General features: G+C 40.7%; 1 protein-coding gene across 5 annotated transcripts in view; it reads right to left on the reverse strand.

The window, feature by feature from the left end:
* Nucleotides 1–23,268, reverse strand: part of Elys (AT hook containing transcription factor 1 homolog) — a 196,413-nt gene that overhangs the window by 115,702 nt on the left and 57,443 nt on the right. For 4 of the 5 annotated variants that reach the window (XM_019057835.2, XM_019057834.2, XM_019057833.2 and 1 more), the window contains 2 exons: nucleotides 8,686–8,839; nucleotides 6,280–6,487 (listed from right to left, as the gene is read on the reverse strand). In XM_019057835.2, the coding sequence (XP_018913380.2) occupies nucleotides 6,280–6,487; nucleotides 8,686–8,839 (362 nt within the window). Of the gene's footprint in view, nucleotides 1–4,465; nucleotides 4,636–6,279; nucleotides 6,488–8,685; nucleotides 8,840–23,268 lie in introns of those variants that run through there. The other variant, XM_019057837.2, reaches the window with a different exon arrangement.

Raw genomic sequence — 23,268 nt, forward strand, 5'->3', positions numbered from 1 at the left:
CGCGCTGAAGCTGAGATTGAAGCAGCTGGCTGCAAGGACTTGAGAACTCAGGGATTTTATTATGTAAAGATTAAAAATAAAAAAGGGAAATGATATATCGAAGATGTGAGAAACATGCGGGCTTGGTGCAAGCTGCTAAGACCTCAGATGTTTGACAAATTCAAGCAGCTTGGATGGCTTGATACGGACAACGAAGAGAAGGGTCTGCACGCCATAGTACGGGACCTGACGAAAGTGGAAGTGTTGCTGTACTTTAAACTACTAAATATTATGCCAGGAAGATCAAACAAGAAGTTGTCTCCCGCGGCCTCTGTCGCCAGCCATTTAAATATTAGCGCGGAACAATTAGTGAAGTTACAGGACGCTGAGAGAGGCGAATCAGAAGGGGTCACAGCGTCTGTGACAGGTAGCCGGACGAGGGTTGAAGCTACTGCTCCCCCTCCACCTCCATCTTATGAAGACGCGAGGCGGCTCCCTGGGACAGCCGCGAGTGTACAAACAGCGGCACTGTACCCAAAGCTCGACAATTTGGATGATGAAGGAGATGAAACCAACGGGAAACTGGAGTTCAACTCGAAAATTAAGCTCGATCGACCAACGCAGTTCACCCTCGGACGCATCGAGAGTAATCAAAGTCGGCCTGAGAGTATATTGCCTAATATTACAGTTACACCAGCTACACCACCCACCAACTTTACAGCCGAGAGGTGGCCTAGAAGGGTGGAGACTGTATACAGCCACCTATGGCCAGATTGCGGCGGACATTCCTTCAAGAAGACGAACAGCAATGGTTAGTGATCGATAAAGTACACGAAGCACTTAGACACAAAGTGCCCATTGAGAAGGACGCAAAACTCCTGGCCTGTACGTACGATATCACCACCTGCACACCAGAGGAGACTTGGGGTATGTTAAGGGACGCAGAGGACGCCCAGCTGCAATGGATCGTAAGTGCTCTGGTTCTTGCTGAAGAGAGAATACCATGGGAAGAGCTGTCCACGGGGATCAAGGGGGAGCCGCTTAGAAGGTTATACTGCGAAGGGGTTGAAGATGAAGACCCCGGATATGGGAGACAACCAAAGCCCGTACAAGAAGAAAGCACAAGCTCGCAAATTAATCCCCAGTCACCACATAAACCCAGTCAGGGAACTGGCATGTGGAGGGATCCCCAAAGGGGTGGGCAACGGGTACCTCTCTCATCGGCCAGGAGACAACTGAGTCGTAGCATCTCGGGGATGGCGTCCCCCACCGGCGGGACCAGCGCGACGAATCCATTCGAGGTGGTGACACCTCAGTCGACGCCAACCAACAAAAGGCCGCGACCGGAGAATTTGCTTAATGACAAAAGTAAAAAGGTGGCACATGAGGAAGACCTTAAGGACATCTTCAAGAAACTTAGACCGACTTTGGAAGTTCTAGAACAGGAAATTCGAAGCTTACTCCAGACCGAGAAATTAAAGCATATCAGCGAGGATGAACTAACGTCAAACCTTCGGAGGATGTTGGTGCACACGGAATCTGCGACTAGGAAAAGCACCAAGCTGGAAGAGGCAATAACCAGCTGCGCTTACCTAAACGAGGAAAACGAGGAGCTAAGACACACCTTGAGAGTGAAAGAGGAGGAAATAAAAGAATTGAAGAGGCGCATAGATAATTCAGAACTCCCTCGCGGAGATCTACTACGTGTGCTCGAAGAAGGAGTAGCGGATGAGATGTGGGGAAAGCTTGTTAGGCAACCATGGCCGGGAGAAGGTTTCAAGGCGACAAAGGTGATCACCCGTGAGGATTATGAGGGAACCGGTAATATGGTGATTGTGATATCCGATGATGACACGGATGGGACGGACCAGGTCAAAGCCCTAAACTTACCCAGGGGCGCTAAATCAGCCATTGAGAATGATGAACTTACTGTCGGCAGCTATGCAAAGATCGTGAGCACAGAGATGGCCCATGTCAACGGTAAAGCGAAGCGCTTGGATACAACCACTTATGTAGTCAAAATTAGATACGACCCCGATAATATGGAAGATACCACATGTGAAATGATCGAAGCTATGAAGAGGGTCTTTATGGACATGCCACAACTAGACTTCGTTTGTTGCACAAGATTAAGAGGCTTGCAATCGGAGATACGGAAGGTAGTTGAGCTACAAGGGCGGAAAACTAACAATACAAACGCTGTGTGGTTTGGTTGGTTGGCTTCCCAACGCTCTCTGCCCAGAGATCCTATTCCGACGGAGGGTGCGGATTGAGAAGCCTCCTTTCTCATACAGCATATTCCGTGCTTCATCTCAGTCGACATTTCGAACTGCAGTCTGCTTCATTGGGATAAAAAGTCTCCAAAACATGACGAAACCATCGGTTTGATGCAACTCGCGAAAGCCAGTTTCGCTGCCCGAGTTCGGTCGCGCACTTTTCGCGGGGGGGGGGGGGGGGGGGTGTTATATTCTGAGCTGCATCTCAGTCGACCTTTCAAGAAGCAGCCTGAGTCATTGCATAAAAAGCCAAAACATGGTAGAAGCATTGGTGTGATCCGACCCACGCAAGCCAGTTTCGCTGCTCGAGTTCAGTCTCCCCCCCCCCCCCCCTGGTCGGGGATATATTCTGAGCTGGATCTTAGTCGACCCTTCAAGATGCAGTCGCAATCATTTGCATAAAAAATTATCCAAAACATGGCAAAAGAATCGGTTCAATGCGACTCGCCGACTCTGAAATCGGTGGTGTAAACACACCCCCCTTCCCCATAAGGCAAATTTGTTCAGTTTTTTAATTTGGATGTTCTCTAGCCTATTCAGAGGATACAATAGACTCAAGAAACCATCAATAAACCCGGGTGTCAAAACTACCAATTATACGCCAAATTGGCAACTTTGACCCCCAAAATGGGGGGTAAAACTTCGAGATAGGAAGAAACGCCCATTGATTTGGAGTCGGATTTGACTGTTATCAAATCAGATTGAATATTCAAACTGAGCGAAATGCATTATTAGGGACTCTTGAGGGTCGCTGAGTTCAGAAATTACAGATACTTCCAAAGAATTCACGTTTTTAAAATTACAGCTCTGTAGCGCTGTTTTAGAGGCCCACTGAGCGCCGACCGGTCGCTCAGCGGTCCTGTGCGGAGCTGTAATTTTAAAAACGTACAGGACCACTGAGCGGCCGGTCGGCGCTTAGTGGGCCTCTAAAATAGCGCTACGGAGCTGTAATTTTAAAAACGTGAATTATTTGGAAGTATCTGTAATTTCTGAACTCAGCGACCCTCAAGAGTCCCTAATAATGCGTTTTGATCAGTTTGAACATTCAATCTGATCTAATAATAGTCAAATCCGACTTTTTAGCGCAAAAAAATCGGTCGGCGCGCGTTGAGCGGAAACTTCAATCGATCATAACTCCGGAACCGTTTGGTTCCCCAGCTTAATGTACCACTTGTTGGATGCGGAAAAAGACGAACAATATAAAAAACTGGTTTTGGTTCAAATAAAAACTTGAGATCTTTGAAAATTTTTCGTTTAAAAGAAATTTTCTGGACCTAAAAACTGAAAAAAAGCACATATGTTGACTTAAAAATGTGATATCGGGATTTCGACCTTTGGAATCCGAAAGTATGCAATTTTAGACAATTTCTCGTCACAACCGGACCTCGATATCTTTCTTCGTTCGAGAGTTATCGAGGTTCCCAGGTTTTGAATTCCAACCCCCCTTGCTCCCCCCCCCAAATTTTTTGGGGGTCTGAAAATTTGGGAAAAGAACCGCTCAAGTATGAGTAATCAATAGACAAAGTCTGAAGAAATTCCAGAGGGGGGGCGAAAGAAGCCGTTTTTGCATCAAGCGCTTTGAACACAGGAATAGAAACCCACAAAACTCCCAAAAAAAAAAAAAAAAAATCTATTTACAAGTGCTGAAACTTGAAATTTGTATTTTCGAGGCCCAATCAAACACAAGTGAGACACAACGCTGTTTTTTTGCCAAAGTTACGAAGTTTTATAATATTCGTCATCTTTACTATTCTTTGCTATTTTCTTCAATTTTCCCCCAAAAAAAACAGTCACACGGTGGCAGATCTTAATATTATCAGGAAGTAAAAATACGTGGCATACATCGTTTTTGGATCGGATGGAACAAATCTACGGAGCATCGCGGTCCATTTTCCGAAGTTGCCCTGAGTGGATCACCTTAGCGCATGATGCCTTGCGCGGCGCACCGGCGCCAATTTCTTTCCTTCTGCAAGATATGAAAGGGTTATTTGTTTTCAATTATGTTTTAATTTAGTGCTCAACGATGCTTTTATGAAAAATATGTTCAATTTTCAATTAAAAGTATTATATGTCACCTCTGAAATAAAAATTTGGGAAATCAGGCAAAATTTAGTATTCAAGTATTTATAAAAACCATATTCAAGAAACCTAGGCATTGTACCTATCGAGGAAATTTATTTTCAGTAATACATTGGATTATCGGGACCTACCATTGGTAAATTGCCCCTTTTAACCATAAAATACCGGAAATGTGGTCCGACAATTCGTGGTCTCTCCTTCACGATCATGCCCCAGCCCATTCTGCGCTGCAAATTTGCAAGTTTAGCACCAAAACCGGGATGAGCGTCCTTCCACACCCTCCGTACTCTCCTGATCTTGCTCCAGCAGACTTTTTTCTGTTTCTGAAACTTAAAATTCCTCTTAAGGGACAAAGATTTGACACTATCGAGGAAATTAAGCAAAATGCACTGACTGAGCTGCGGTCGATCAAATCTGAAGATTTTGGAAAGTGTTTCTCTCAGTTGCAGAAAAGGTGGGAAAAATGCATCGGTCATGGAGGGGACTATTTCGAAGGGGACAAAGCTTGATTTTACTTGTTTGTCGGTAACATTTACGAACATTTAAGCATCCAATTGACATTTCTTGTTAAATCATTTTTTTGTGTGCATATTTTGCTCTCATCACAAAACGCATGGGAACATACCGCATTTGCAGACATGTAGCATGAAATCTAATAAAGATGACTGAAATCCGTAAAAACCAGCGTGTTTGCCAGTTTATCAGCAATCAGATGAACCCAAGAAAACGTCGATTCAATCATCCGTTGGCCCGCAATGGCCCAAGTTCGGTTTCTAATGGATCATACCTCGTATTACCGATATGTTGATGATATTTTCCTCATATGGATCGGGAGGAACCAAGAACTAAAAAAATTACTTTCAGAAATGAACCAGTTAGACGTAAACATAAAGTTCAAACTAGAAGTAGGTAACAAAAACCTCAAAATCCAGGATTTATCCATCCATATAAAAAGAAATAAACTAGAATTCAACTAGAACTGTGATATGACTTATAAGTTATAAGTCGTATCACAGTTGGAAACACAAGCCATCAGCCTTCCACAGCATGATCAACCGCCTCCTTAACATCCCTATGAACAAAAATAACTACATGAAAGAACTAAAAACCATTGAAAAAATAGCCATGAATAATGGATACAACCAAAAAATGGTCCACAGATTAAATAAACGAAAAAGGGAGAGGGATGTCAATTCACTGATCTTCAAAGGTACCACCAACACAGACAAAAATTGGCTAGCCATCCCATACACAGAAATTTCAGAGAAAATAAGCAGAATCATCCAAAAACGAGAGAAACCCCATGCCACATTCAGCAATCAAAATAACTTAGGAAGACAATTCTAATCAATACAAAAACCAAAAACAAGGATGAGCTAAAAGATAGTGGCATATATAAAATTGAGTGCCAGTGTGGGGATGAATACGTTGGTCAAACTGGAAAAGCAATGGGGGTAAGAGTCAAGGAACATATTGCCAACGCAAGGCTAGGAAAGAAGGGCCATTCATCACTTAGTGATCACCTACTTGATAACAAACACCAAGTAGACAAGATTAGCATACTAGGGAAGTGCGAAAAGGGCAAAATTATGAACATGCTGGAGCAACTGGAAATTGAGAGAAGAAAGGAAACTAGAAAACTACTGAACACCCAGGTCGAGAGCCAAGTGGAACGCCTGTATTTCCTCCTCCTTGCTAGACCTCATAAAGCTGGAGCCACGAGCTCGAGCGGAGTGATAAGCGCACGCTGATAACTTAATAACACATAGTTTCATTTATTTTTACTTTTAATATTTCGACAAGTTCGCGTATTTGCGAGTGCCTAAAAGTGACCTGAAGATGGACCGGAAAGGTCCGAAATGATCATCGTCATCTTATGAACACAAAAAATCAGGACCAAAGAATAAAAAGTAAGCAATCATGTTTATTATCTAATCGCACAAACCTCAAAATAATTCCCATAGTCCGGAACAAACAGCTTGGACTCATAAGTGAGGTTAAAAATAGTGCCAAACGGAAGAGATTCCTGTGACCCGCCGGTTGCAGATCCATAAAGTACCCACAGGTAACATACCTCTGTTGGATCATCCGTTGGATCCAAGAATCCAAGTCCTACAACGGGTGTATTACTCCGCAATCTTTTGGAAGAAAACCTAGAGAGCAAAAAGATAATGATAATATTGTGAAAGTTTCGAATGCATCCTAAACCGAATTCACCATCCTGTAAAATTCACATTTATACATGGTTTACTTCTACTTGGACTCTAAATTTCTTTCAAATTTCATCTTTTCTAGAGCTACGGCATTTCACTTCCAGAACTTTGAAATGCTTTTCCGTTGACGGTAAATTATCTGATTATGTACCTGAAAAATAAAAAATGAAATTTGACTCATTTGATCAGAGCTACTGGATTTCGAACAGACAGTGTGTAGCCACGCCTTGAAGTCATGAAACATCCGAGCTCGTGTACTCTCTCTTACCTTTTTGCTCTTCAAGCCTTCTTTCTTTTCACAATGGGCTTGTTGCAAACCTCAGCTGGCGCAAAACGAAGGATTGTACCTCAAAGAAAATGGCTCAAAAATCACAATGAGCGCATTGAAAAAAATCTCAGATATACTTCTAACTTCACAATCTGCTTAAGAAACAAGCGTTCTGAAAATACACTATCACACTATTATTTATTTATATATATCACGCTCCGTCCTCATGGCACCGGTGTGCCTATATATATATAGGCACACCGGTGCCATGAGGACGGAGCGTGACAGTTTTGACGACACTCTATGATTCGCTGGCGGGGAGGGGAGAGAGCAGTGTGTTCTACGCACTCGAAGAGACTGTAGACAACATTGGAGAATTCATAAGCTCGCTTTGTTTTTCGGGGATAACTCGTTTTGAGTCCACTTTTAGACAAAATTCCTGAAGGAAAAAGTTGGGGAGCATAATATTTTGAAACCAAATTGCAAGGATTCACCTTTCTGAACTGATAAATAATAATAATAATAAAAATAATAATGATATTATAATAATAATAATAATGATATAATAATGATATAATAATGATTATAATAATAATAATAATGACAAGCATAATAATAATGATAAGCAACCCAGCAAAGCTGGTGACAGTAGTGAATATGGAAAATAATAATGATATAATAATAATAATAACGGTAATAATAATAATAAACAGCCTTTATTGAAAAATTCTTAGTATTAAGTTTTTTAATTTAATATAAAAGTTTTATAAAAGTTTTAAATTTCGTCCAAACCGTACGTCAATATCTGCCACCGTTCTCGAGGTATTAACAAGTAACCACACCTTGTGCACACCCCCCCAAGACACCCCCCCCCAATAAAAAACTAAGTGAAGGTTTGTGAAATATGTAGAAAAATCCACAACATGTAGCTGAATCAACCACCGCAAAACGCGCTTTGATATCTAAATCAGAAAACAATTTATAGTCAGAATTGAACATTAAAATACCTGCAGAATTGAGTGAAAATGGGGGACTTTGATCCCCTGTATCTCGAAAACCCTGTATCACTCCGGGAGCCCCAAGTGTCTCGAAACCAAGTGCATTCGCTGGTCAGCGCGAAATGACCTGATAATTATTACTCATGCCGGCACAAGTTTTCTCACGCCTTAACTGTGAAAAAATGGGCCCAAAACACCCCAAAACCAAAAAAAAGGCCCAGTTTTTGGTGAATGAAGCGTCGGAGCATTTCGGGACCCTGTTCTATCGATTCCTGGTCCAGAAATACGTAGATTTCATCATGCATATATCATTTTACATATGCACACCCCATCGGAATTGATTCGTTGATCGTCTTTGAGGGCCATTCTAGCGCCAAAAACACAAAAATCTATTTCATTTTCGAAGAGCTCGACAGATTATTTCCATTTTAGGCTAAAATGACTGTGTATGCATCCTGCTTCAAGATCCCGAAGGAATTTTGAGTGGGCAAAACAGTTTCATTTACCTCCCTCTAAAACGCACCGTGCAGAGTCAAGGGTTGAGAAACCTAACTGAAATTTTACAGTTTAGGAAACTTTTTCCTAAGGTGGCCATTTCTTTTCGAGAACAGTTTCCCAGCTCCACCCTAAAAACTATACAATGTATGGAGGTGGCAGGAATCACTATAGAAAAAAGTTTCCTCAAACGATTATATAGTAATCTTTATTGGCAAATCAACATTGACGGACTTGAAGGTTAATACTGAAAAAAACTCTGGCTTCTCGTCAACTAAAAAAGAATGGCTCCTTTTTCTGAATTCTCTCACTGTCAAAATCAGATAAATCCAAAAAAGAATGATGAAAGAAAATTTCAAAATCTTCGATAAACTCACAAAAGCTGAAGAGCTGCAATATCCCAAAGCTGAAAACCACTAAAGTTGAATCCGATGACTAAAGTTGTAGTCTCTGGTATGTACAACATTTTTGACACAAAGATTGAACTGTTGTACGTGGAAGAATGAAAATCTAAATCTTTCTCTCTCTTTGCTGGAAGAGAAAAATGAAAAAGTTTGAGTAACATCAAAGTCGAGAGGGGTTTTGTTTAAAAATTTTAATTCGTAAAAAAATATGTAACACCATTTCATGATTTTTGGTCCTAACAATATGTTCAGAGCAACTGAGATGGATTTCGGGCAGGGGTCTACTGGTATCGCAAGAAGAAAGCCCATCCAAAATTAAAAAGGTGCCTCTGATAATGGGGGAAGAGGTGCTGAATGACATACTGCACCATGCAAGATGTCAGATCCAAGGAGTTGGTGTGAATGGACTTGTGCGGAGGATGGCAGCAATGAGTTGCTCATGCAGGTATTCAATTAGATTCCTCAGGGGAGGAGACACCAAAGATGTCCTGTTAGAGGTTGGCAACAGGGAGAGGAGATCTGAAGTTGTCATTGTCTGATGATTTAAGGGAGGATAGGGAGCAATGGCAATTGAGTGGTGCAGAGCAAAAAGTGCACTGTAAAAGCGACCTTTGTAAAAAATATGTTTTTTTCTTTTTTTTTTTTTTAGCGTTAAAGTTACTGTAATCTCCAAGGTTGAAATACATACAATTTTCTTAATGTGCGAATAGGTTTTTTTACAAGCAATGACTGATCAGTTACGTATCTGCATAAAGAAATAAATAATGAAAATAAATGAAAGGTATAAAATATTAATAACAATAGTGAAGAATGGTAAAGTAAAATTGAAAAATGCCCATGATGGGCTGGTGCAAATCAGACGAGCTGCATTTTTCAAACAGAGCTAGAAGTCTTGAGTCATACCCGGTTACAAGTTCCCAAGGCTTTTTTCTATTCCGTCTTCTTAATTCATTAAAAGGAGTGAGATAGCTTCCTCATTTGGATGTTGATGCAACCTATTTTTGCATGTGACAGCGGTTTCTTTATACAGTAGCCGCTTGATAATTCAAAGTTGGAGGGACCAGGGATTTTCTTCGAATCAACGAGTTTTCGGAATGGCGAGATTTCGAATTATGGAGAGCCGTTACGAAATAATTCAAAATAAAGGGAGTTTCAAATTAGCTCTATAATTCGAAGTGGTTGAACCGAATGCTATTTAATTCGAAATTGAAAGGACAATAGAAAATAACCACGATTATTTAAAGATAAGAGGCAAGAACAAGCACCCACTACCCGATAGAGTGGGAGTTAATTTGAAAGATTCATGAACATAATGTATTGTACATAATTAGAATAGCTTAAAAAAAGGAATTACAAAAAAGGACAATAGAAAATAACCACGATTATTTAAAGATAAGAGGCAAGAACAAGCACCCACTACCCGATAGAGTGGGAGTTAATTTGAAAGATTCATGAACATAATGTATTGTACATAATTAGAATAGCTTAAAAAAAGGAATTACAAAAATAATGGGTTCCATAAAGATAAAGACGGCCAGTTACGCAAAATGCATACTTCATTTTGAAAAAAATTCGGTGATTTTTTATTGGGTCAGAGAATCCCAGTGCGAGCGGTCAACACTGTTTTCAATCGTCCACTTTGTCGACAATTTTAAAGAACCAAGATAAAATAAAAATTTGAGTTTCTGCAGCTCAAGAACGGCTTGTTCTTATGGTTTAAACAATGTCGAGCAAAAAACATTCCAGTGGGGGGTCCTCCTTTCAAGGAAAAAGCTCTGGCGTATGCAGCATATTTAGGTGTAGCCAACTTTGTCAACAGAGGGGGAAAAAAAAAACCAGAAGAAAGAAGAGGCGGGCTGAAAGAAAAAGGGTTACTTCCTCATCAGCCACAAAACCCAAGGATGATAAAAGAGATATGGCTGCTTCCTCATCAGTCGAAAAAATGGATGATGATTTTACAAAGACAGTGCGAATGGGACCAGCTGCAAACTAAAATACAACTCACCATCTCGTTTGAAGCATTTGACAAAGGTCTTGATGTATGTATATGGCATGCTAACAGATGCTGAAAATTGAAAGTGTCCAGATGCCATATGAATTTGATGACAATGTTGATGTAGAGGCTCAAGAACTGGCAACGCCGCAATCTGTCATTACTTTATGGCAAGCAACCGATACACTGGAAACTCTGCGCTCTTATCTCCAGCAACTTGATATTCCAGACGATGTTTCTGAAGCATTAGCCACGATTGAAAACAGTGTTGACTGCTCGCACTGGGATTCTCTGACCCAATAAAAAATCACCGAATTTTTTTCAAAATGAAGTATGCATTTTGCGTAACTGGCCGTCTTTATCTTTATGGAACCCATTATTTTTGTAATTCCTTTTTTTAAGCTATTCTAATTATGTACAATACATTATGTTCATGAATCTTTCAAATTAACTCCCACTCTATCGGGTAGTGGGTGCTTGTTCTTGCCTCTTATCTTTAAATAATCGTGGTTATTTTCTATTGTCCTTTCAATTTCGAATTAAATAGCATTCGGTTCAACCACTTCGAATTATAGAGCTAATTTGAAACTCCCTTTATTTTGAATTATTTCGTAACGGCTCTCCATAATTCGAAATCTCGCCATTCCGAAAACTCGTTGATTCGAAGAAAATCCCTGGTCCCTCCAACTTTGAATTATCAAGCGGCTACTGTATAAAGAAACCGCTGTCACATGCAAAAATAGGTTGCATCAACATCCAAATGAGGAAGCTATCTCACTCCTTTTAATGAATTAAGAAGACGGAATAGAAAAAAGCCTTGGGAACTTGTAACCGGGTATGACTCAAGACTTCTAGCTCTGTTTGAAAAATGCAGCTCGTCTGATTTGCACCAGCCCATCATGGGCATTTTTCAATTTTACTTTACCATTCTTCACTATTGTTATTAATATTTTATACCTTTCATTTATTTTCATTATTTATTTCTTTATGCAGATACGTAACTGATCAGTCATTGCTTGTAAAAAAACCTATTCGCACATTAAGAAAATTGTATGTATTTCAACCTTGGAGATTACAGTAACTTTAACGCTAAAAAAAAAAAAAAGAAAAAAACATATTTTTTACAAAGGTCGCTTTTACAGTGCACTTTTTGCTCTGCACCACTCAATTGCCATTGCTCCCTATCCTCCCTTAAATCATCAGACAATGACAACTTCAGATCTCCTCTCCCTGTTGCCAACCTCTAACAGGACATCTTTGGTGTCTCCTCCCCTGAGGAATCTAATTGAATACCTGCATGAGCAACTCATTGCTGCCATCCTCCGCACAAGTCCATTCACACCAACTCCTTGGATCTGACATCTTGCATGGTGCAGTATGTCATTCAGCACCTCTTCCCCCATTATCAGAGGCACCTTTTTAATTTTGGATGGGCTTTCTTCTTGCGATACCAGTAGACCCTTGCCCGAACTTCTTCGGCACCTAGGAATTGAAAAAAATTGGTTTGGTTCAAAGGACAGAACCCATGTTGAGCGGTGTATTTCGAATTACAGAGCTTTTCACAAGCCGTTTTCCCACCGAAAAATTCGAATTACTGAGGGGGTAAAAATACACTGAATTTTTCGAATTGACGCGATTTTCCCCGAATGATCGGAGTCGCCATCGAATTTTGGAGCTTTTCGAATTATCGGGCTTCAAATTATTGAGCGGCTACTGTATGTTCAATTGCAGGTTCTAATTCTCGACCTCTGTGGATATATTTCTCTCATTGCGCTCCGCTCTTTATATCTTTCTTGGAATTTTACCATGCTTAAATTGTAGAGGTTTTACAATGGTTTTTGAGGCACAGTCCTTAAGGAGGAGTATCGTTGAGGGCCTCTACCAGCAAGAGTATCTCAGAGTAAATTAGAGTATCTCTGACTCTGATTTAGCAGCTATTAGTGCTTACTGATATTTTCCTTCGCCTCTTGTCTTGCTCTTTGTTCTGTAGACCTTTTTGTGTTTTCCTTTCACCATGTAGCAATTTTGTAGTGCTGTAGTGGTATGAGGCCATATCACTTACGTTTCTAGGACCGCATTCCATTATGCTTCTTAGCTCATTCCGTCCGAAAGCCATCGATTTCGCAAGTACAGGCTCAGTCGAGCATGTTGATGTTTAGAGCATCTATCTTGTAGCGCCGATCATCTCGCGATCACGCCTCCGACGTCAGAGCTCGGTGGGACGTTACAAGATATATACTCTCGATCTCCGAGGCAGCGATTAGAGGTATCACCTAGCCAGTGTATCTAGTGTATATCGTTTGTATTTCAGCGAGATATAGATCAGACTATACCATTTGACTACGTGCGTTCGATCATTTCATCCCCCCCATTACATAGTGGAGACGTCGGGTCAGGAGCATTGTCATCCGAAAATCTCAGGTTAGTAGGATAATTTGAATTTAAATTAGAAAATTTTCAGAGTTGGTAGTAATTTTTCCAGCTTCACCAAGTCAAAATTAACGATAACTTTTAGTAATTTTCATTTCATTGATAGTACGAAAACAGGAAGTAAGTTGTAAGCTTCACAAAGTTGAAAACAGAAAGCGGTAAGTATTTAATTTTACAACTAAGAAAATCTACAGAGTTAGTAGTCATTTTTCGAGCTTCACCAAGTCAAAAATTCACGAAAACCATAAGTAATTTTCATTAAATTGATAGTACGAAAACAGTTAGCAATTTTCAAGCTTCACAAAGTTGAAAATAGGAAGCGTTACGTAATTTTCGAGAATTTTTTTTTTTTTTTTATTATATTCTCCAATTAAGAACTACTTGCAAAACTCTAGGTAATTTTCCTTGCAATCATTCAATCCAAATCTAAAATTTTCATTTGCTTTAAAGTGAAAAATTAGCCGAAAGTCTCAAGCAAGTTTATTGGAAGAATTAAATATTCAGTGAAATTCTATCCACGGATTTTTCATTGAATTTTCTGGGGCAGCAAAAAATTATTCAAAAAATTTAGACGAAAAGTCGAGATTCGAGAATTGTCATCAGTGAAATTTTATTCGCAAATTTTACTGCAGATCATTTCTGGGACAGCAGAAAAGAATTTAAAATTTGATTAGACAAAAGTCTTCGAGAAAATTTGTTTATTATATTCGTTTATTCTAAAATTTCTAGGGCAGCAGAAAAGTAATTCAAGAAATTTAGACAAAAGTCTTGATTAAATTTCATTGGAGTTTTGAATTATCAGTCGAATTTAATTCGCAGATCTTACTTTAAATAGTAAATTTACAGAGCTACAGATAGCGTCAAATAATTTCTGGGGCAGCAGAAAAGCTATTTATTAAAATTCTGTTTCAAACTTGTAAGCAAGATTAAATCTTTGTGAAGTTCGACCTGTGCAATTGTGCATACTCCAAAGTTCTGAAAGTTGATTTCTTCTTCAAGCTTTCATACTGGCATTTTTTTTCTTTTGAAGAAAGTTTAGTTTAAGGGTATCATCTCCTTGTGCCTATCGCGGCAATTTGGCGACTTGGTCTCAGATTTATCCTCCCGTGCTGATTCTTGTACGCAGCTGTGATCAAACTTTTCAAGTCACGACGCTTATTGCGCAGAGAATCTGGACGCGCGACGAAATCTGGGATTTCTTTAAGCCTTTTTGCTGATTCTTCTTTCATTGCTTCTATCAGTGTTTGCTAAATTAGTGCCAAGTACGCGGAAGTAACTTAATTTGTTTCCTAAAGTCAAAATTTTCTCTACTCGTCGGGAAATTGTGCATCGTTCCATTAAAATCGCGTCGAGTAAATAAACAGTAAAAGCTGCCTCGTCTACATTGAATTGCGACTTGTGTGAGAGTTACGGGAAGCAACTCAATGAAGAGAATAGCATAATACGAAAACATCTTTTGCAAAATCGCGTTTTCAGAGACTCGTCTATGTTTCCAATTGCGCTCGATGCACTGAGAGCGGTTGCAAAAACGCTGATGCCAGTACACACAAAGAAAGAAAACCGAGTCCATATTGCCTCATGCCGGTTTGATTGAGAACGAGTACAATGCGGTTGGGTTTGAATGGCAAACCGAACTTGTGCAGGCAGTCCAAGAGACAACCTGTTAGAGGGCATGGAGACCAGAGACAACGGCCGAAAAATGACCCAAGACTGGAACCGAACATTTCAACCTGGTTTATGGGGGCTAAGTTCCGCGCAGATAGACCCTCGAGGACACAGGGCCTTCCAGAAAATACTGGGACAAAACCGAGAGAATCAAACTCAGCAACAAGAAATGTTGAGAGCTCAGCTGGAGGCGATGAGAACTTTGAGCCAATCTATAATGGAATGGAACCAGTTGAAAACAGAATCTAACGTTCCCCGATCAGCAGAAGGACCAATAATTTCTATAAAGGCACCCCCCTTCAAAAGACTTTTCAAGGGTGAAACTGACTATGAGATCAGAGACTTTTTGAAAGACTTCGAAACACACTATCGCAAGTGTTCGGATCAAGATATGCGGGACCAGCTCAGGAGTCACCTAGGAAAACGAGCCGTGCAGTATTATGACAACGAGGAAATAGCGTTCCAAAACTGCGAGTCTTCTGAGGAAACCAAACAAAAACTGATTGTATATTTCGATGATGAAGAGGACGCACTAGGAAAATTCGCGGCATGCAAGCAAAAAAGTGGCGAGGATCCGTTGGATTTTATCCAAACCATGAGGAAATTGGCAAGGAATATAGGGTTTAATATCACAGAAACTCAACTAGTTCAAAACATAAAAATAGGCCTGACACCGCAGTACCGCGCCATAGTTATGATCAGCCGTGATTCAACAATACAAGAATTGGTGAAGTCCGTGAAGAATGCTAAGCTGATTGTTTCAGCTACAGAGAAAGAAGGAAAGTCGCTTGTGGCGATAAATCACCCAACAAATCAGAATCTGATTTTGGAATCCAGGGTGAAAACCACGGAAAATACTCTAGCGACGTAGGTAGCCGCAGTTGATTCAAATCGTGCAGAAACGGAGAGGAATAGTCGAGCATTGAACGCTATGAGGCAGGACTTGAACAGGGTAATGGACACATTAGTCGCGGCAAGGAAAAGGCTACAAGCTTCGGAGTACGGTAACGCGCCCTGTCAGGGACAGCAACAAATGGCAGGGATGCCCTTCAAGAAAAGGAAATGGACCCGAAGCCAAGAAGTTGACGCACTGCGTGCCCCAGCAAACCCTGGAAATCAGCAGTGTAGATGGAACGGGAACGCGAACCAGGCCGTTTCAAGGGCGCAACCCGCAAATCCTCATCTAAGCCAGCAAAATTTCCAGCATCAAAACAATGCACCGGCACCTGCACTCAGCCCGCCTGAGTTTGTTCTGAAGCACCGAGGGGAACAGCAAAGTTCCATTCAGCAAAATCAAGAAGGAAACAAAGGGGAAGTGAGGGAAAATGGACAGATTAAGATATTATCGAAGAGTTCTAAAGAGGTTTTGGATCCTTCAATCAGTACAGTAAAATCTCGTGATAAGTTTGTAACTATTTATTCTAGAAGTAAATTTCCTGTAAAAAATGAATGTCTTAAGTCTTTTGCTAAAACCAATGAAGTGATTTTGGACAAATCTGGATATGATTTTCCAGATTCAGATACTGTGGATCAGGTACCTATTTACATAAGAAGTGTTATTTTAGTACAAGATAAAAACTTTAAGCAAGAGGTTCATTCGAAAGAGGGGTTTTCTTCTGAATTTAAGGGGGTCACAGAGCAGGCTCACTCTTTGTCTGGTTTTAATGATTCCAATGTTGGATCTAATGCATCTTTGAGCAGTGTTTCAGATAGTTATGAGGAATTTGGCACAAACGAAAGGAGTGTCGAGTCCGTCAGGGAGCGTGAGAATCCCGACATTTTTAAGATTTGCAAATCTGAGGGGAAGCTGTCCGCACGTGAAACTCAGGGAAGAGACCCTTATAAACAAATCTTCCCTAAGGAATTCGTAGGTTCCACAGAGGAAGATGGTAGAAATAATCATTTTAGTCAGCAAAAAAGAGGGAAAGAGGCGTTAAAACTCGGACGCGAGTTAAAGGGGCTCACAGTCAAAAGCGATGAACTTGAGCTCACGTGTGGGTTACGCGGTTCAGGTAAACAAGGTGAGCGCAGCAATTTTCAAAACATTGACGCCGCCAGTCGCGAAGTTTACAAATTCAAAAGAATGAGTAGGAAAAAGCGAGACTGTGCTACTGCGAATTACACAGATGATGCCAAATCTGAGTTCAATAAGAAAGTCTGCTTAAAAATAATGGCTATTTTAACAGACAGAATTCCGATCATGATTTTTCTTAGAGGAGTCGCAAGAATTGGAGATTTGGGAGGAAATTCGATCCTAAGGGACAGTATCAATCCAAATATCCTTTGATTTTCAGATTTTTTTTGGTGTTTGTTTAATTTTTACTCTTCTTGATAGACTTTTCCGAAGGGCAAAAGTCCATAAAAAAAAGAAGCTGTTGCAAAAAGTACAGGTTTAAAGAAAAAAATCTTTAACATTTCCTGATCGTCTTATGTTTTGAGAGAGATGGTTTTTAAGTTTTAAGTCTTCAAGTTTTCTTTAGCTTTGTTAGAAACTCGTTACAGGTTTCGTCCTTCCTAGGAAAACATTTTGTGGTGGGAAAAGCGCTATTGCCCCTGTGCAGGATCTAAATGTAGTATTCAAACTTATTTTTTTGTTATAAATATTTTTAAATTCCGATATTGGATACTTTCACCTGCTTCAGAATTGTTTTCTAATATTTTGGTAAAAGTATGTATTTCTAACTTTGTTGTCTCACAATGTATTATTATTTCATTCTAAGAGACCCGTCTCATTGTTTCTTTATTTTCTTAGTTTCTTCGTGTTTTTCTTTTCAAAGATTTTCTATTTTCCATCTTCCTTGAAATTTTTTCCCTAAAAAAATTCTTGGAGGACCCGGCCACCGATCTAGGTCAGTTCGCGGAGGCTGAAAGAGAAACAAAACATAGCACAGTTGCGCCATTTTTGGACGTCGGCCGTCGATTTGGGCGAAAAAAGTTTTGCATGTCGAAATTTCAAACAAGGAGCGGCGCTCGCTGAATTGTCCGTGTTATGCAAAATATATGAAGGAATTAGCGAGCCGGCAATTTTCGCAACCAAGCCGGACGAGTTCGAAGTATAATTGGCAGAAATGGAAAACAATGCGCCAGCGCTAATGGAGCGGCAGCTATGCATTTGCTAATTCCATTTTATTAAAGCAGAAGTATAAGTCAGCAATTTTCATCAATATTCGTTGTGAATTACGACCTGTAACTAAACTAAAATCACCCAACTTCATTACTAATTTTATAAAATTGACACTCTCTTTGGAAAGGTTAGGATTTTTCCTCTTCCTTCCGGAAATATCAGGAGTACCTAAGCATTGACAGTTTTGTAAACGCGCGGCACATTGTGTGCAGCGTTGTCAGATTTTTTTAAAGCTTGATTTTATGAATGTTTCATTTATTTAATATTTCATGGTACCTGCAAATTTTACTTTTCAAACTTCCTTCCTTACTTGTATCAATTGTGATACTTCAGTAAGCAGGGCCGGATTTACCTATCGGGCACTGGGGCACATGCCCATAGCGGCAAATTTTGAGGGGCGGGAAATTTTGGCGATGGGCAAATTTTGACACTGGGTTAATTGAAAGTTAAAGCGAGAAAAAAGAAATAAATGGAGACAGAGACGGAGCGAAGTGAAAAGATGAGCAGCAAAATGTATGAAGGAAGGGAGTTGACGGGAGCGGCAAAGCTGTCGCCCTCTAGGTCCAGCCTCGAGCACTAGGATGATCGTTCGTTGGAGTGATCCCAAGGGAAACTAAACAGCACGGCAATTTTTAACATCGAGGCAGACTTGACACTCAATTTAGACGTTGGTGCTCTGGTTGACAGCTTTGCTAGACTGAAAACCTGGAGAAAAACTTTTTAACCTGATCTTCCGAAAATACATTGTAAGTAATACATTGAGCTACACTAGGCCTTATCTCCACGGGACGTTTTTATGGGATTTGTCCCAAGTTCGAATCGCAGGAATGAAACTTCTGGGATTTTTCCCAGTTACCGTCTCCACGGGACGGGGCTCATACAGTCCTGTGACTAGTTTTCGCGGGAAGATAAATTGGTTAAAGTCGAGTATTTAACCGGGATTAAAATAATAATTGCACTCAATTGACAATTAGACACATTATTTTAACTAAACAAACATTAACAATGTAGTAATGAATAAAATACCGCACAATTCGTTTTCACTTCTTCTTCTTCTCTCAGTGGGTTCTAGGGGTACAAGTACCATACTTGGTACTGGGAAAAATATTGATTAACTCAATATTTTTCCCAACTTCGTAAGTGGGATTTTTCCCTGGGACAAATCTCGTGAAACGGCTCGTGGAGACAAGGCCCTAGCTTCAACTTTGTCTCCACATTGTATTTTTGCCTCATCTATCCATTCCATTTCATATATTCGTGGCGCATTTTGAAACAGCTACGCGCACGCGCACGCGGCGCACGAGGGGGGGGGGACAAGATGAGACTGATGGCGTGGGAAGTTGGGAGTGCGGGGAGGGGGGGATACTGTTGACAATGTAGTGGCGAAATATTGTAGACCCAGGGGCGGCAAAATGTAGCTTGCCCAGGGGCGGCAAAAAGCTAAATCCGGCCCTGTAAGTAAGCCCAATGGTTTTTGATTTCTTTGAACAACCATCAACTTAGTAGAAATGGTGGTGTTAGGACGAAAATATTCACGAACGTAATGTAACAACAAAGAAACCCAGAGCAGTTTTTGATTTGTTGTCTGGAAAAAATTTCGTGGTGGAGAGGGCGCTACTGCCCCCGTACATGCGTAGAAAGTAATTTCTACTAATTATTTATTTTTATTCTTCAGAAAAAGACATCAGGCGCAAATCATTTTTCGATATATAATTGGAAAGTAATTTCTTGTTATTTTTACTTATACATATTACCATTATGTGCAGTTAATTATCGATTACATTAATGATATTCTAGAGTTGTATTCCTAAAAATTTAGTATTTTTATGCTTTCTACTGGAAATAAGAAATTTTAACTTGGTTATCTACCCATGTGTTTTTTTTGGGGGACATTTCAGAAATCCTGCTCGCAGGGGGAGTTTCCTAATGCCGTCCCAGAATTTGCATCTCTGATAGGAAGATGCACTTAGAATCCACGCATCCTCAATGGGTCACACCAAAGATGGCGCTCAAAAAGCAGGAACTTTGACTTTGCTGTCCATGGCAGGACACCAGCCGGCTCATCCCCTGTTGCCTGGACCAGCAGCTTTTGGTCAGCCCTGATTCTGGGGTGGAAACATCTCCTCTGGCTACCGTACCCGGAATAGCTAAGCTGGCAGCATCCAGCGAAGGCGGAGGGCATCCCTCAGCACCTCTTGGACGTATCAACAGCAGGGACGTATCAACCAATTGGTCAAACGTCTCTCACTGATCGCCAGGCAGACATCCCTAGGACAGCATGGGCCATCGATTGGCTTCGAGGCACGTTGGGGGCATTCTTCGCACCTGCCTTATCCTACCTCCACAATCGGCGGGATCCGGGCATGCATCTCTCAACTGATCGGCGGAGGCATCTAGAGCATCATCCGGATATCCTGGACGTTCGAGGGACATGCATTCACAGCGCTGCACTCTGGTAGCGAGGGCAACACGGCGACTTGGCAGCGGATGGTGACAAACATCAACATTGGGCATCGCGAGGACTGGACGAGGCGCTTCTGAGTCAGCAGAATATGTCGGACGGACATGGCACATGGAGATTTTTCCAAGGAGCAGAAGATTTTTCTTTGTAGTAGCTTAAGAACCGAAATCGGGTACTCGTGACTGTTCTTTATTTATGATTTATTTTGAGTCAAATTTTTTTTAAGTACCACGAAATGCACCAGGTTAGGACTGCGGCGAAAAGATTTTATAGTAATTTTGGGATTTTGTTAAATGAACAGAATGGCTAAGAAACCTCTCAAACCACAGCTCTGATCGGGTGCCAGCAAATATAAAATGTAGCCGCTTTATTTATTATTTTTTTGGAAAAAGTCATATTTTCTATTACCATTCAATCAATGATTTTTTGCTAGCCTGCTTTCATTTACGTTTTTTAAACATACTTTTATTTTACTATATTTTTTTTACGACAAACGCTGCAATTTGCTGCACAGGGGCCTTTGATTCAAAAGGGATGGTTACATCATTTTTTTAATGGTTTTTTTACGTATGGTGGGATGGTGTAATCGTATGAGGCCATATCACTTATGTTTCTAGGACCGCATTCCACTATGTTTTCTAGCTCATTCGGTCCGAAAGCCATCGATTTCGGAAGTACAGGCTCAGGCGAGCATGTTGATGTTTAGAGAATCTATCTTGTAGCGCCGATCATCTCGCGATCATGCCTCCGACGTCATAGCTCGGTGGGACGTTACAAGATATATACTCTCGATCTCCGCGGCGCGACGTCGTATCTTCGAGGCAGCAAATAGAGGTATCACCTAGCCAGTGTATCTAGTGCATATCGTATGTATTTCATCGAGATACAGATCAGACTCTACCATTTGACTACGTGCGTTGGATCTTTTCATCCCCCCCCCCATTACAGTGCTTTTTCCTTTTTCTCTGTTGCTATGCATCTTGCCAGTGTTTTTTATTCTAGTCTATTCTTTCCTTTGCATTGATGAAGACCAAAAAGTTGGTCGAAACATTTGCGTGTTCACCATGTTAAGGTAAAATTGTAAATATATTAGCATCCTCTTGCACAGTGTTTTTTTATTAAAGCATGGCCTGAGTAGCAATGAGCTTGTTCAGTAATTCGTAATTCTTGCATTTTTGGAAACTAGTGAGTGCACATAGTTCACGAGAATTTTCCCCGATTTTTTTAAGCAAAATTAACTCACAAAATACGAGTCCAAAAGTCCGTATTTTGAGCTCCCATTCAAACGCGCGCCGCTTGGGCCATCTCAATATGGCGCCCATTCTATCCGTCCGGCGATGGCCACACTTTTGACCTAGCGTGCTGGCGAGGTACCTCTGCATGCCTCTACCGCGTGTGGGTCGTAAACAAACGAAGATTGATAACACGAAGGATCTGAACAACTCGAAATCTCTTAATATTAATTAATTTAAATCTGTTTTCTACTTCAACCAAGCATTTGGCAATAATATTCATCGTATTTTACAACCTGGCCACGGCCTATCGGCTCATTTTAAGGTGCATTCTGAAAATCAGTTTTACAAGTCCAATGTCCAAACCCAGACTTTCTTCTTTTACTTTCTTTTGACCATTCCCTTTTCATTTTCGCCTCAAATCAAATGTTTTGCAGTTTCTTTGTCTTAAGTATGTGGTCCTGAATTCATTCAAGAGTTAGAAGTTCACCATTTATTTAGTACTAGCTGCTGTGGCTCGCTTCGCTCGCCTCGCGTCTAGCCGGGGGCTCCGCCCCCTGGACCCCCGGTCACTCGCTTCGCGAGTGACTTACGGCTCGCAAGTTGCGAGCCGTATTCCGTGCCGTAAATGCAAAAAGATGATAAAGTAATGTAATCCAATAAGAACTCTTTTGAATACATGAATACAAGAGGCATTCCTTCCTAAATTAGTTTACCTGTTTTCAGTTCCGTAATGATCTTCCTTGTAAATTTTTTATGGATAGTTTTCCTGCAAGGGATTTTTCTTGGGGGGGGGGGGGGGGCATTAACTGTGAGTTAAATAAGGCGAAGTCCCTCCGGAATATGACAATGTAAGCTCTGCGCACTTCGTATTGGCCAGGAGGAGTAGCTCACTGGCGTCCTCCAGGACTCCAGCCAACACCACGCCAAAACCACAGACTTAAACAATCATACGTCGGGTGGCGCCAGTAGTAGAGAAGTTCAGGACTTAAGAAAAGAGACAATTTCAAATGTTACATTAAAAAAAAGCATCTCATGCATTTGGCCATCATATAAATGAATGTATTTTCAAATGAATTTCGCGCAAATGTATGAACGAACGGGGTACAAAACGTATTACCTTATAAAAGAAGGATTTTCGGTTACTCGGCACTGACCGGCAAAATACATGTAAATTTGGAGTTACTCCTCCTAGTCGTTAGCTACTCACTCAAGGAACATTCTGCGTAAAAAATTCGAGTGAATTGTTTGAATGTGTAAATTATTAGACTCATTAATTAGTATACGCACTAAAAAGAGACAAACTTCATGCACAGGACGCAACAATCTCGCACATTTGCACCCAGAAAATACCTATGAGTAGAAATTGTGTAGAACGTTTCTGGCGAAAACGGGTGTACAATAGCCTCAAACTGGGTTGGACACTAAAAAACCGAGGATATTCCGTGAAAAAAAAAGAAAGGAAAGAAAGTATGAATAGAAATTGCTAAATATCCATTCATCGACTGGCGCGGCCGCAAAAGAACATATCTCGCGAATACAGAGGTAAAATAGTATCACTCAGTATCGGACACTCACAAATCGGAACTGTTCCGTGAAAAAAGAAAGAAAAATTGAGCAGATATTGTTAAGTACCCATTGATCAACTAAC

Source organism: Bemisia tabaci, chromosome 2 (genome assembly GCF_918797505.1).
Source record: "Bemisia tabaci chromosome 2, PGI_BMITA_v3".
Taxonomy (NCBI): Eukaryota; Metazoa; Arthropoda; class Insecta; order Hemiptera; family Aleyrodidae; genus Bemisia; species Bemisia tabaci.